The sequence below is a fragment of the Schistocerca gregaria genome, chromosome 3 (genome assembly GCF_023897955.1).
Source record: "Schistocerca gregaria isolate iqSchGreg1 chromosome 3, iqSchGreg1.2, whole genome shotgun sequence".
Classification (NCBI taxonomy): Eukaryota; Metazoa; Arthropoda; class Insecta; order Orthoptera; family Acrididae; genus Schistocerca; species Schistocerca gregaria.
Window position 1 is genome coordinate 694,197,055 of NC_064922.1, and position 16,592 is coordinate 694,213,646.

General features: G+C 41.7%; 1 protein-coding gene across 1 annotated transcript in view; it reads left to right on the forward strand.

Moving 5' to 3' along the window:
- The window catches only part of LOC126354164 (putative inorganic phosphate cotransporter), a 75,212-nt gene extending 62,943 nt beyond the window's left edge, over positions 1-12,269 (forward strand). The window contains exons 9-10 of the mRNA XM_050003587.1: positions 4,396-4,519; positions 12,005-12,269. Of these exons, the coding sequence (XP_049859544.1) occupies positions 4,396-4,519; positions 12,005-12,099 (219 nt within the window). The 3' untranslated portion in view covers positions 12,100-12,269. The remainder of the gene's footprint in view (positions 1-4,395; positions 4,520-12,004) is intronic.
- The last annotated feature ends 4,323 nt before the right edge of the window (positions 12,270-16,592 follow it).

The following is a 16,592-nucleotide window of genomic DNA, read 5'->3' on the forward strand; positions in this document are numbered from 1 at the left end:
TGTGTATGTGCAGTGTTTGTCGGCTACTATTTCTGAAATAGTATTCTAACACGAAAAGTTCACTGTGTAAATTTTTAGTGGGTTTCATCTAATGCATCTTAAAACTTTACTTTAGCACCAGAAACTTACAATGTGTATGTACAGTGGGTGTCAGTTACTAAGTCTTTATCATTTTTCTCTCGCTTTCTGGTAAGTGTCAAACAAATTGTCCTATCTACATCTACATGCCTACCCTGCAGTCTGCATTTACGTGCCTGATTTCATCGAAGCACTTTCACATTATTTGTTTATTGTTCCATTCTCTAACAGCATGTGGGAAAAATGAACGCTTAAATCTCTTTGAGTGATCTCAGATTTCTCTTATTTTATTGCGACGATCATTGCTCTCCATGTAGGTGGGCATCAACAAAATATTTTTGTATCTGGAGGAGAAAATCGTTGATTGAAATTTCATGGAAAGATCGCGCCGTATGGAAAATCGCCTTTGTTTTAATGATTGGCATCCCAACTCACGTAAGATACTTGGGACATTCTCTCTCTATTTTATGAGAGTACAAACGAGCTGCGCTTCTTTGAACTTTTTCGATGTCCGCCTTGAATCCTATCTGTTAAGGGTCCCTCACTGCACAGGAATACTCCAGCAGAGGACGGTAAGCGTAGTGTAGCCCATCTAGGGGGTTTGTTGCATCTTCTAAGTATTCTGCCAATTAAATGCTGTCTTTGGATCGCCTTCCCACAACGTTCTATATGTCATCGTTCCAGTGTAAGTCGTTTGTAACTGTTCCCCCTAGGGATTTAGTTGAATTGACACCTTGTAAATTTTTGTGTGATTTATCATGTAACCAAAATTTAACAGACCCTTTAGAGCTCATGTTCATGACCTAACATTTTTCATGATTTAGAATCAAATGCTCATTTTCGCACTGTGCAGATATCTTGTTTAAATCGTGACTTTAATACACTGTACATGATAGCATCATCTGCAAATTATCTAAGAGTACTACTCAGATTGTCTCATACCATTTATGAAGATTAAGAACAGCAGATGGCCCATAACATTTCCTTGGGGAATGCCACATATCACTTCAATATTAATTGATAACTTCGCCTCAAATACTATAAATTGTGACGTTATTGACAGAAAATAACCAATCCGTCGCAAAACTTAGATGGTACTCCATAGGTATGCAATGTGATTAGAAGTTGCTTGTGAGGAAAGGTATCAAAAGCCTTCTGGAAATCCGGAAATTTGAGATCCCCTATCTATAGCACCCATTTCTTCATGAAATAAAGAACTAGTGTTGCACAAGAACTATATTTTCTCAATGTATGCTGACTATTTTTCAGTAGATGGTTTTCTTCGAGCTAATTCGTAATGTTCAAATATAGCACATGTCCTTGAATCCTCCTGCAAATCAGTGTCAGTGATACAGGCTTGTAATTCAGCGGATTACTTCTATTTCCTTTCTTGAGTGTTGGTGAGACCTGTGCCACTTTCCAATCTTTGGACAGGGATGTTTCCTCGAGCGAGTGGCTGTATATGATTTGTAGGTATGGATCTATTACATCAAAGGAATCTAACTGGTACACAGTCTGTTCTGGAAAAGTTGCCTTTTTAATCTGAGTTGCTTTGCTGTACTGAGGATATCTACTTTTACCTTACTCTAGTTAGCAATAGTTTTTGATCCGATTTCCAAAATATTTACTTCGAGTTCGTCGTTGAAGGAATTTCGGAAAACCGTATTTAGTAACTGTACTTTAATGGTACTGTCATCGGTAATATTATAATTGTTAGGTTGCAGTGAGGGTATTTATTATTTCGAGAGAGACTGGAAACTACTAAAAGCATATCGCATTGGACTCAGTGTTAAATTTTGAGCTTCTGTAAAGCTTCACCAGTCTTGGGATTGTGCGTTCTTTTAAATTTCTCGTGCATTTTGCTTCTGCCTGACCTGTTTTTTTAATTTTTCTATATGGAATGACCTCCATCTCGTATTAATTTGTTTCGTATAAATCTCTCAATTGCTATCGATAATATTTACTTGAATTTAAAATCATCTGGCTTATGCTTATTTAATGAGATCGGAAGGTATGGACACTGTCTCTTAGGAAAGCGTCAAGCGAATTTTTACCTCATTTTTTTTAAAAAAGATGCATTATTCGTTTATTTTTGGTGAGTTTGGATGTTACTGTTTTCAGTATCGCTACAATGACTTTGTGATTACAAATCTTGCATCCGTTAAGATGCTTCCTATTAGCTCAAGGGTGGGGCGGGAGACAGTGAAATGAATCAATTATTAATTTATTCCGGCTGCACAGTATATCCAGTCTTGTAAACTGACATACGGCCGGGAGAGCGGTTTGCTGACCACATGCCCCTCCAATCTGCATCCAGCGACGCTTGTGGGCTGAAGATGTCACGGCGGTCGGTCGGCCTTCCAAGGCCTGTTCGGACGGAGTTTAGTTTATTTTGTACACTGTAACCTCTATCTGTCCTAATTCACAGGATGGACCTGTTTTAATTCAGCTTAAAAGAAACCTACTTCTTGCAGCAACAAACACTCTACCGTAAACTGTATTTAATCTCTCGTTCCTGAAAATCGTTAGATCCTCTGCGAAAGTTTCGGCGGAATGTCTCTCCTACTTTATCCAGGTTTCAGTATCTGTAACGACTTGAGGGTCAGTGCTTTCTATCAGCGCTTGTAGCTCTGGTTCTTTTCCAAGACAGCTATAGCAGATTACAACTATAATACGAAATGTTTCTAGGTCCACCCTCGTCCTGCACTTGACCTGATTTTTTTGAGACATAAGCCCAATTTGTTCTTTCTTAAGGTCCTCTAGCCTTACAAAAGGCTACTCTTTTCTGCACAGTTCCACAACCCACGAAGCGGCTTCCTGTGTTTGATGAAACCTCACTTGTTAAGCGGAACCCGACATCCCGACAAACTTCGGTATCTGCATCAGATATGGTTGCAGAAGCCCCTGTAGCTCTCCAATCGGCTCTATACTAAAGGTCCGTAATCGGTCCTGTCGACGATGCTACAGATGGAGAACACTGTCTTCATCCTGTAAGTGAGATTGGAAGTCTCTACCACATCAGTCGTTTGAAATCAAAGACTGTCTCTTCCAGTCCAAAGAGGCACACATCATTAGCACTAACACCGGCCACTACCTGCAGTTGTCTACATCCTGTGCTGTTCATGACATCTGAAAAGACCCGTTACATATCTGAAGTGATTCCCCCACAGTATACACACACAGTGCACACCGAACTTTATCTTGGCAGCTATATCCCTAACAGGCTCCATTATGTGCCCAACAGTGGAGCTCCAACTACCTGCTATCTCACTCTTTTCCCAGAACTTATTGGCTGAGAGGCTTCTACTAAAACAGGACAAGTAACTGAATTTGTCTCAGGATGTTTATCAGCCACAAGCAGCGCCTAAACCTTTTTGTCAGACCCACTGGGGAGGTCACAGCCTATTTCTGTTCAGTATACAATACATTAAGCCATGATACTTATATCTGTCCAATATCTTACTGAATATCTATAATGAAATTTCCAAGTAAAGCATGCAATGTGAAGATTGGTTTGAGCAACACAGCGCTTTACTAGAAATCATTTTATTGTAGATATTGCTTTTCTACCACCTTTGAAATAATGTACCCCGCTGGTTAAGTGGTTTGATAAAGTTCAACATGAACTCCAAAAAACGGTACAACTAGGTGAAAGGGAAGGATCTGGCAAGAGTGCTAAACAGCCCACACTCCGTTGCAGAATTTAACACTCAATCTGACTGCGCAAAATACTGTTTGTTTTTCATTGCTGTTAATAATATTTACTTATTCTAAATTGCACAATATGGATATCCTGGAGATCCTGATTTACACAGTTTCAACGACACAGTTGCAAGCCTATCAAACTGTTACCCGGAATTATTCTGCTACTCGTTATATACACCTGTACCAACAAAAAAGTTTCAGCTTTTGAACAGCCCTTCTGATGACAGTTTTACCGTTAGCGATACGCTGAAAGTAATGACACTTACGTGAACAGCAGTCCATTTCTTCCTCTCTTTAGATTAATTCATTATATGCATTATAACTGGTATTTTATTTACTTCAATATTGGGGAATAAATAGGCAATGAATTATAACTGACAAACCACTGTACAGTACAGCAGGTTTGCAGAGTAACGTGGACAGCGTCGCAGCTGACAGTGCAGTATAGGCAAAATGTATGCAAATTTTGTGATAAACTGATAAACGCAAAGTAACTTGTACCAAAGGTGTACTGATATTTGGTGAAGTGGTTAACTCCTAGTACGAATGATAATTTTTGTGATGTAGTGACGATAGTGGGTGCTCATTTTCCGCTCGGCCTGACTGTTTCAGCAAACGAGGGGTCAGTGGGACATCATGTTCCTCATCTCTGCCGGCGTGGGCCTGGTCACCTTCCTGCTGTACTTGGTGCTGGCCACCGACAAGGAGCAGCCCTGGAACAGGCCTGAAGAAGAAGGTCGGTACCGACGAGCACGGATTTGTACTTCTCATTTCCAAAAATACGCACCATTCTACTTGCTCTGCTGTACTCTTCCAAAGGTGGTGATAAAAGCTTAAATCATCAGTGTTCACAAGAACTTTCAGAATCCAAACATCCAAACTGATGTTGATCCAATGCAGAGTGCGGTGTTTGTAAGTCATTCCCGACACCCCATAGAAAAGAATCTCTTCATAGACCAACGTTCACTAAAAGAGTACTACAATGTTTATCCTTCAGCTAATATAAGATGTTATGTTTAGTAGAATACTCGCTCCATTACGTAACTGAGTTGTCAAAGACACTGTGGCTTGTGTTACGATGTGTTGTGGTTGATACGTGGTCTGATTTCAAGTCTTCGCAACGTGTCCGTAGCTTTTGTTTGTGTGCCCATTCGCGTATTTCACGTTCTGCCTTTTTGTGCCACTCTTTTCTTTAGCCTTTGGACTGCATAGAGTTCCATAACAGAAAAATATTCCACAGTAGCAGAACGTCGGCCACATGTTCAGAAAGAGCCGTGCTCAGTAATTAATTAAATTGAATTCTAATGGAATTACACACAGTGACAATAAAACAGGCGTTTATACAATGGGCGATCAAAAAGTTTCCATTTGAGGGCGTTGCTGCAGCGTATAGGCAATGTAGCGGATTCCAAGACCGCTAAGAACAGGAAATTACTGAAATTATGACGATATATTACTGAAATGTTAAGTTTTCTTGACATCTTTACCCGTTTCCGAAGTACAGAGGTTTCTAAGTTACCCTACACGTACTCGTAAAATCCGTTGTGAAGTTAACCGTAGCTTATAAAGCGACGTAGCAAGGAGGAATATGCAATTAAGTTTCTCCGTTGTCATCAGAAGGGTTCTTGAAGTTCTACGTTGTTACAGAACTGAAGCATATGGAAAAAACAACTGTGCACATAAATTCGGTCTAAATTAGTTTTACTGTATTTCAATTTCACATAAGTGAACTATCAAATTTTTACTGACCATACAGGTCTTTTCATATAGGCCTAAGTGTCATTCCCTGCTTTGGGAGGAAAAAGAAGGGTACCAGAAGAAAAATGTCCCCATCCGTTCCCAGAAAAGACGAGTATACTCCTGTTTATCAGAAGACTCAACGAAAAAGGGTACCAGTTGCCTCATTCTACCTTCGTCGGCACCTTTAAAATTTTTCGCGACAATTTTGGCATGCGAAGATATTTGCGCTATTTTATACTGGGAGAGAAGGAGACAGTGGCATTGGGAAAGAGACAGGTAAGTCGCAGATACTGGAAGATAGTAGACAGTGGCCGAGGAATAGAAAGGGAGAAGCATGCAACAGCAGCGTGAGAGAAAGAAAAGGACACAGTGGCAGCGGAACGTAGTTGACAGAACAGGGCAATACTAGGAAAAGAATGAACGAAACAGTGCCAGTGGGAGAAAATGAAGAGAAGGAAAAAGTGGAAGTGGGTGAAAGCCAGTGAGAGGGAGAGGATCTATGGCATTGACAAAAATTAAGAGAGTGCCAGTGAAAAGAAGTAGCAGCAGTGGGAAGAAGTAAATGAGATACTAATAGTAAGAGAAAGCGAGAGGGAGAGAGTGACACTGAGACGAGACAGTATTAGTAGGTCAGAGCGAAGGGACTGTCACTGGAAGAAGGGGACGGTGACAATTACGGTGCATTTACACGTGACTGCCTCGCAGCTGGTCGCCGTGCGGCTGTGGCTTGCCCCACCTGGAGGCAAAGGCACCCATCGTGATCACAAGTGCGAGTGGAATCACTCGCATGCAGATGTTGAGGAAGAGCCATGCAACCTACACGCGTGCCTCTACTTGCGTGTGGAACTAGCAGGATCGCACCGCGTTAGGAGCAAGGCGCAATGGCGTAAATGGATCTTTGGAAAGCCAGCAAGAGATGACAACAATGACATCGGCCGAGTGAGTGAATTAGAATGTGCACGTGGGAGTGTGGTGTCATAGGTTTAAAGGGGTAAACGAGTTGGTGCGAAGGAGTTACGGTTAGGTCAGCTTGTGGGAGAGAGAGGTGAACTGCATGATAAAAAGAGCGCGAATTTGGTCGTGTGCCAAAATGTTTGGGAAATTTTTTAAAATGCTCAAGGAAGTAGAATGAGGCATATGGTAACCCACTTTACAGTAAGAGTCCTTTAATAAAAAGAAGCATATTAGGCTACTTTGTGCTCCAATAGAAGCAATTTTCAGCTGGTTCTCTCTACACGCAAATATCCGACAGATACGGTCAGCAGCCATCTGCGACCGTTTGCTGGCGACATTACGCTGCACGGGAAGTTGTCGTCCTTGGCTGACTGTAGAAGGACACAATATGTCTTAGAATATCGATTTGGTGTGTTGAATGACAGCTTGCACTAAATTTAGAAAAATGGAAGTTAACGCAGTTCAGTAGGAAAAATACTACTATGATGTTCGAACACAGGCTGGTTGCTTGACACAGTCACAGAGATTAAATATTAAGGTGTAAAGTTCCAAAGCGATATGGAATGGAACGAGCACGTAAGAACAGTAGTAGGGAAGAACAATGGACGACTTCGGTTTATTGGGAGAACTTTAGGAAAGTGTAGATCAATAACGAGATCGCTTATTAGAAGACTTGTGCGACCCATTCTTGAGTATCGCTTGAATGTTTGAGATTCCCACCATTTCGGATTGTAGGAAGACATAAAAGCAATTGAGAGATGTACTGATAGGTTTTTTAAGAGAGATGTGATCAGTATGCGAGTGTTTAAAAGATGTTTCATGAACGCAAGTGAAAATGCCTGGAGGAAAGACGACGTTCTTTTCGCGAAACGCTATTGAGAAGATTTATAGAACAGACATTTGAAACTGACTGCTGAATGATTCTACTGCCACGAACGTACATATCGTATAAAAACACAAAAGAAAATATGGCTCTTGCGGAGGCGTAAAGACAATAGTTTTCCCCTCTCTCTCTGTTTGGTAGTGAAACAGGATACGAATGGCCAGTTGTGGTATACGATACCTCCGCTATGCTCCATACGGTGGCTTGTGGAGTATATACTGGGTGGAACGAACTGTGTCATGAAATTTTAACCCTGGATGGCTGACGCCAGTAGGAACCAAAATTACTAATGTTGCGTAGGTCGCCAACGCACAGTTTTTAAACCACGAAAACTTGGCACCACGCGCTGTGATTGGCCACGGGATTGTCCTGTTGCCGCATGCTCTGGACAACGCATGACCGCAAGTGCTTTGCCTGCCGGAGATCGCAATGTATCCAAGGCGGCCCGCATGCTCGGTGGTAGCGCGCCAGCCTTCCACTCTGGGGGCCTGGGCGGGGGGTGCATCCGCCGGTGTCACCACACATCCACTTTAGTTTCATGATAAGACGTACCGAGAACAAACCAGTCAACTGTTGTTAGATCGCATAAAGTCTTTTGAAAATTGTGTCGGCACTGAAAAAGGCCTTTTTTGTAGCCAGGACATTGCTTACTTCAAGCAGGTGCTCGAGCTGGCGACCTTCTAACGCGACACAAGCTTGGTAATGTCGAACGGTGTTTTGCCGAACTCTTTCAAAGATTCCTGGCATTGCCCTGATGTGATTGGTGGCCTGTTGGATGAGATCCACTAATTCTTCTTCGTTTCTAGGTGGGTCGCGTCTGGGTGGGTGAACTAGAATCTTGAAGAATCTCCATAGGAAAAAATCCAGTGGCACGAAGTCTGGCCATAGCGAGGGTCATGGCAATTACCCCGCCGTCGAAGAGTTCATTTAAATATCCGCGCACAGCACGACTGCTATGTGCAGGCGTTCCGTCATGCTCCATCCACATGCATAGCCGTATGTCCAAAGGAACATCTTCCAGCAGGCCGGGTGGAGCAATTCGCCCCAGTAAGTCGAGGAGGCTGACAGATCGGTCCAGTAAGATGGTCACCCACAATGCATGCCCAACTGTTGAGCGAAAATCGTTCTTCGTGTCCATGGACGTACGTGACATGCGGTTTTCTCTTTGCCTGGCAATGAACGTGTTGTAAAGGTAATTCTGATGGAAGGTGCACTCAACGGCCGGCCGCGGTGGTCTCGCGGTTCTAGGCGCTCAGTCCGGAACCGAGCGACTGCTACGGTCGCAGGTTCGAATCCTGCTTCGGGAATGGATGTGTTTGATGTCCTTAGGTTAGGTAGGTTTAAGTAGTTTTCTAGGGGACTGATGACCATAGATGTTAAGTCCCACAATGCTTACAGCCATTTGAACCATTTTTTGCTCTCAACGGTAAACAACACCATGGCGGAGAAGTCGGGATCTCGTGGAACACGTCGCAGAAATCACCGTAAAAACCTCATCTTGTGTTCACAGTCCGCCACAGGATTCAGGTCTTGGACCAGGTGGAAACTAAATATATGCTGGCCGTCGTCCCTCAAAACCTCCCAGACTAACCGATGAGTGCCCCCCATGTCGTGTCCAACGGGTCGAGTACTTGTCGTAGGTGTTTCCTGGAAGTGCTCGAGAACAGCCTCTTCAAATGCAGGATCTTGTTGTGTTCGAGATCTTCCAGCATTAGCATGATATCCAGCTAACCACCCTGTTTCGCTAAGTCGCTGGTGAATTGCTGTATGCGGGTGTTGTGGGCGTCTTGCTGGGTACCGTTCCTCATACAACCATCGAGCTTCATACGCATTACCATCGGCTGGTCCATAAAAACTGGGCTTCACACTCAAGTAAAATGTTTTGATCGACATCATGTTTACGCCAGTGACTGTTAAACGTTTTATTTCTACTATTGCAATTTCGGCCTTAGGCCATATTCAAGTTAAGATGTTTTGGCTTTAGACCATGTCAGTGTGTATGAAGTTGACATGGTTTAAAGCCAAAACATCTTGTCCACTTTATACACGCTGACATGGTTTAAATAGCATTACATGTGCACTTGATAATGGCCTAAGTGCGAAATTGCAATAGTGGAAACACGATATCTTCCATATCTCGTTGTTCTTCAAACGAATACTGTGCCGCCATGCTTACTACACGACTAAAGCGCAGGTGTGTGTTATCGATCCACACAACATTAGTAATTTTGGTTCCTACTGGCATCAGCTATCCAGGGTTAAAAATTCGTGACATAATATTTCTCCACCCTGTATATAGATACAGATGTATAATTGTGATAAGACCACTTATTCTCTATATACATAAGCGCTGCGGCAGACAGTATCATTATCACGTATGGTTGTGGTCACGACCATGACACTATGGTTTTGACAAGTATTAGTCCTTCTGCAAGCACTTTACTTCCTTGTTATAATTAAAGTGAAGCTACTAACGAAGGTCTAGTTTGGACTGTAATTATAGTCAAGGCAGGGAAACAAGGTAGATATGATAAAGCGTTAATATGAAACCGATTTACGCTGAAAAAATGTTAGTTCCAGTTTTGGCGACAGATGTACACCTGTTGATTTACATCATCTCGCTGACGTCTACAATGCTAATATTGAACAAATCGTGTAAGCGGCGGTTAATGATCAACATTATGCCTTTCTCACTTGTTTGTCCTATTCTGGCCACGACCCGTTCCTAATGCAGTACTTATGCTGTTGCTTAATAAGATACGCCAGTAGATCAGATTTCAACAATTCCAGAAGATTTGACATTTGCAGTAGCTAACTTGGCTAATATAATCAGACATATCTGGAATTTTTAAACACAATAGGAACTAAGACTGTAGTCTCTTATAAGTCACGAAAAAAAATCGCTTAACTGTACCATTCTGTTCGTTGTTTCTTTCTCAGAATGAAAACTATTGTGGGTCAATGCAGATAATCAGATAACGAGCTTAGATTTGTCCCAGTTCACTAATAGGTTCTGATTATCAGCTGTAGCAGATCACTGACCGCTTTTTGAAAATAGATCCTGGAAACCTTTCACCGTTGTCTTTCATCTCAGGACATATGTAAGTGAGAAACAGTATATAACGTTACTTATGACAGAATGCATCATATGACAAATATACATAGCCTGTGTTCCTGTCCTACAAGCAAATTCAGTCTTTCATTCATATTTTAATCCCGCCAGCCAAATCGTTGGGTGTAACACTTGTAGAGTTGAGAAATGGGTTTGTAACTGAGGAACTGGTAGGGTAATTTCTACTGAAGTACGTGCATACATCGCTTACTAACTGAGAAAATAAATTACTTCGTTGCGAGATACCCTAATACCTTTATGAATGGGCTACGGGATGTGAAGAGCATGAGGTAAAGTGTAAGATTTTAAGAAGTTCGATCAACATGTTACTAAGTGGGAAACGACACTCCAAGAAGGCAGTGGGGTGGGTGTTAGGTGACATTATTGTCTTTCGCCGTGAGCAGTTTAACTTAAACCTGCTGTCTGAAAAAAAGATAATGCGTGAGTAAGATACCTCTAGGTTACCTAGAAGTTTGAAGCGAGTATTAGAAGTAAAACTAGTGTCGAATTCATAGTTTTTGTCGGGAACCGTGTGACTGCTACGGTCGCAGGTTCGAATCGTGCCTCGGGCATGGATGTGTCTATACACATAATTAAGCTTGCCCGGAACCATCAGCACCCGAGGCGTACTTGAATCTGGCCAGTACTTAAGTTTAAGTAGTTCTGAGTTCTAGGGGACTGATGACCACAGCTGTTAAGTTCCATAGTGCTCAGAGCCATTTGAATCATTTTTTTCATAGTTTTTGTGGTCAACATGGTCATTGTTTATAATCCCCGTAACATTTAAGCACAAGTTCAGTCGAACAGAAGGAAGCGTCCAGAGTGGGATTTGAGATCAACTTGCTTTTACCACAAGAAACTCCATACTGCTGCTGAACTGAGGGTTCATTCAAGAATTTATAAATCTAGATTCTGGATGAGAAACAAAAGAGTTATTTCTAAACGAATTTTTAATTAATATTGAAAAATTTGTAACAGATGTTAATCCATTGTTTGCATACTGTACTTGCAGTCTTCTCTTGAAACATATAGGCCTTCGATTTTCCTCATAAATAGATTTAGTTCCTTTTGTTGTAAAAAGAACTCAGGGATATATAATCAGTTAGTATTTTTAATATCAGTAAATGATTCTGCTTAAAAAGAGAGAGAGAGAGAGAGAGAGAGAGAGAGAAACAGAAGGAGAGCTTGACGTTCGTTTTGTCTGTATTGTTACCTTCAGCAGTTGATTATACTGGTTAAAAATTTCATATATTTAAATTTTTTCTATCTAATATTTTTGCTACACTTGTACACATGTATGTACTCAAGTGTCCATAAAGGCTACTCTGTGTTGCATAAAGCAGTATTGTAGAAAAAATTGCAGGGTAGTACCACATTTCTAATTTATAATTTTCAGTCACAGCTTGAGGCAGAATCAAAAAATTAAAATTTGATTTTCTGACACGTAATCAATGTCCACCGCTAATGTCGTATATATCAAATACTGCAAGGTACAGAACAAAATAATAACTTAGTATTTATTTTGCTTACAGCGTGTCAGATTCCAGAGACTCCAGAATCCTATAAGAAGTTCGACGAGGGCCACGTCAACGATGCGTTTGAGAAAGAACACTCAGTGTACATCTGAAATGCAGCTGTTAGCTGTGTTGGACATTTTGCTTAAATTAAGTCTAATATTTATTCACATTTTGTAACGATTATTTGTTACCGGTACTTGTCACCTTGTAAATATCATGTACATAGCTGTAACATAAAGACTGCAACGCTATGCAGATTAAAGATATTATGTTATTTGAATACTTTGCTTTTCTCTGGAGTATCAGTCATTCCATAGTTACAGAGATGCCCTTGGAAGATAGAAACATTTCAACAGAATCCACAGAAGGAAACATTAGAACCACCTTCACCAGTTGTTGATACATATTTGGAGTATCTGAAGTATAATCTTACTCTCAAGGACTGTATTACAACTACCTTATAGGATGTTACATATATCTTTGTACTGATTAAACAGTAGTAGAAGTAAAAGTCTTCGCAAAACTGTCCTGTGAAGTGTGGAAAACCTGAGAGGAGCTGGAGATAATATGATACAATGTGTCTCATTTATCTTCATCACACAAAATGAATTTTATACAGAAACAAATTATAAACGTGTCGATAAAATAATGCTTAACTACCAGGGGCCCGTGAACCAGTATCCATGCCTGTCTTGTAAGTATATTCATTACGAAGATAGTAGCACGTCCGTTTTGAACATTTTCTATATTTTTTAATACTATAATTCACTTCCTCTCCTCTAGACCTGTTGCAAACGTATAACAGTGTACCATCGTAAACGAACTGTATTTTCACGAATGTATAATCTTTGATGTGGTCGGGCTGATTTATGACATTTCCAATAACATTAGAGGCGTAGGGGCACCAGTCATAGTAGGAGGGTGTGACATCTAAAGAATAACCGTGAAATACTAAGAGCAGCTTCAACTAAACTTTAAAGACACCAATTGAGCTGGATATGTCTTATGGAAGCCACAATGATCTGCATCGTTTGGATCTCAGATGTGGTGAGCAAAACCGTCGCTCGGCAGAGTAAAGGGTTGACAAACGTGGCTCTGACAAATAAGTCCGAGATTTTGATTATTTCAAAAATCGTTAATAATCTAAATAACAGTTGATTCTTCTATCTGACGACGTAAAATATCGGTCCAGTATGACCGATTTATAACAAGGACTCTCTGACAAAAACATAACGAGAATTTTCAGATAAAATGAAATAGTGAGGAATAATATAGGTACCAAAAACAACTAATTTTTATAGATAATGAACAACGTAAACTAATAACTGATTCACTTGACAGTGGCTGCCAGAATAAGGAAGACAGGAATAACCATCATCTTACACATGACTGACTAAAAGTGTGCATGCAGACTGAAGCAATGAATGAAACTTTGCACCAAGATCAGCATTCGAACCTGGCTTTCCTGCTCACTATGCAAGACAGCCAACCCCTACGCCACCCTGGAGCAGTGGCTTTGCACACCTCCACTGACTATCCTAGCATGTCTCCCTCCTCAGTCTCCATTCCCACTCATGGCTCAGCCCACTCGGTATTCTACCTAAATTTGAACAGAATCGCAGACGCTCTCCAGCTTTATTGGAATAGTACCTCAGCACCGAAAGAAACGGGGAGTCCTGGCTGAAACCCAGGTGCAGTTGGTTTAATTGATTGAAACTATGTGATTCCAGAGATCTTTTCAATTTTCAAACATCTATGAGGTATGTATGCAGACTGAAGCGACGAATGAATGGGAGATGTCACTGTGACAGGATGGCTTTTTGATTAGCGCATCTGCCTAGTGAGCAGGAGACCTGGGTTCGAATCCCAGCCTTGGTACAAATTTTCATTCGTCCCCTCACTCTGTATGTATACAGCATAGGTACCTGATACTTGAAAAGGTCTCTGGAACCATATAGTTTCATTTGACTGATAAAAAGATACAATCGCGGTGTCCTCACAGTGACTGCTCCGACCTTGCCACAAGAAATACGACGTCACAAGGGACTAGAATACAGTCTGAGCTGTTACTGAGCCCTGGAAGCTTAATCTAGAAGAAAAAGATTCCGCAATCTAACTTTTCAAAATGAGCACCTATCAAACAATTGATAACTCTTGTTCCCAATAGCCTGTGCTGCAGATTCTCAATGTGATTTGAGCTGCAGGATGGGGTAGTAAGAAGGGCTCCCGACAGATTGGCCACTGAACACTGCATGTCCTCGTACAGCTGTCGAACCAAACCCCCTCATTATTTGAGGAGCTGAAACTAAGTTCCTATAGCAGAGCTGATTCCCCTGTGCTTTCCCTGAAGCTGACATAAAATTATCTTTCGCCAAAGCCTAGATGCAATTAAATTCTGACAAAGAAAATGTTCGTAACTGATCTACTAAACATTCCTCCTAGGAAAAAGTTTGTCAGCCAGCCTATGACTCGCGTTTTAACAAGCACATTTCCTAAAAGTTAAACAAAGGGTCCCACTGTTCGTAGATGTAATAATTTCAGCTAATCCGCAGTTCTCCTTCGTCAGAAAGTGGCTTTCTGTCTTTACTCTCTGATAATTTTAGAGCAATCAATAGAGCTCCTTCCCGCTTCTTTTACGTTACGAGAGGTCTACAGAAATGCAGATCACAGGGCAGAATAGTTTTGGCTTTGTAAAAATGGGCTCTATTTTATACAGGGCCAAGTTTTCGTCACAACTCATTATACTGGTGTTGTAAGGTGGAGTCGACATATCCTCGTGCTGTGCTCGGCACCGTATTTCAGAGATAGCAACTGCGTTCTCTGCCAGTCGACAGCTCGTGCCATACCTAGGCCTGACTTACCACACTGACGCTCGTCTGCACTCCTCTTAGAACGGAATTGACCAAGCTTGAGGATTACCCTGGAGTCACTGAATCATGCCTGTATATTCCTGAGCTCGTTACATATCCCAAACATGCTGCTACAGAAAATCACATGCAAAAACTATTCAGTATGGAGAGAATGTTAAAACTGGAAGTGATGCATTGTCGCAGCAGTCATGCGAGGCTGCTCATAATCACGGTTGATATATTTGCTCAGTACCAGAATGTTTCAGATACGAAAATAAATTAATGAACTAACATAGGAATGACACTCGCCAGTCCAGACTGATGCGTTCAATCGTCCCCAAAAGCAGTGAAAAAATTGCTCAGAGGTTGCCGTACTAAGACAGACTAGTGTAACAGCAATAAGAAAGTTTTGTTATTAAAAATGTCTTTCAGAGTAACATGGAGGAATGATTAGGTAAGATGCGAATTAGTTCTTTGCAGGAAACAACATCTTGACTTAATGACACTTCACTCACTGACCTAAGGATTAATCATAGCAACTGGTGGTGCAAATTGTGCGTAAAAGTGAAAATAAACGTATTGACCATGATTCAGGTGTTATAAGAATAACTTTGTATCAAGAAAATTAACAGAAAATTAACCTACTTCGAGTAAGACATGAGTGATTTTTTCCACCGTGTGCAAACTCTGGGGATTAATCGATGAGAGGATACGGGAGAAGAAAGAGATTTCCTTGCCAGAGACCATCTATAAAGTCATACTTTGTTATTACAGAGACTGCACCATGCAGCCACAATTAGAGTATGCATGGTTTCCTCGTAGAGGGTGGTACTGTTGCTCATACGTCATGCCCTAGCGTCCTCTCCTGCCATAGCAATTGGTAATGTTGTTTCCGATTCACTCGTAGTGGATGTGATGCAGCGTTGTACGAAATGGCTCCGTAATCTAATCGAGAGCTTGCCGACATGGTGCTTACTTACGGAAAGACAAATGGCAATGGGCGGCGGATAGCAAGGTTTTAACAGGAGACCTGCCCCCGCCGACAGCAACCACAGCATTCAATGTTTGCAACTGCGTTTCGCCGTTGGTCTTAGACAGGGTCGTTTCAAGAAGCAGGAAATCATGAAAGACGTATCCAAAATGTTCGGACACCAGATCTGGAGGAACACGTGATTAACACTGTGGAAGGCGACCGCCGTGTCAGTACCAAGTAGCTGGCCCGCCAGTACAGGGTAAGCCAGACGGACGTGTGGAACATTCTCCACGACAATTGTTACTACTCTTATCACTTACAGCAGGTGCAGGGCTTCTAGCGACAAACATTCCACATCGGGAGCAGTTTTGTCAGTGGTTTCTTCACCAGGAAATCACGATTCCGGTGTTTGTGTGATCCATCCTATTCACAGATGAGGCCACCTTTACGTGGATTACACTCACCTGTGGGATAGTATGCAGAACCCTTATGTTATGGTGACCACGAATCACCAGCATTGGTACAGCCGGAATGTGAGGGCCAGGATAATTGGCGACCGTATTTGCGAACCAGTCTTATTTCCACGTCGCCTAACAGGCCGGAACTCTCGGCGTTTCTTCCAGATGACTTTGCTTCCCATGCTGGAAGAAGTGCTATTGATGATTCGAACAGTTATGTGTCTGCCACATGATGGTGCTCAAGCCCACTTTTCCGTTAACGTGCGGACGCATCTTAATCGTGTTTTCGCTGGTCTGTGGGCTGCTCGTTAACTGGATTTCTA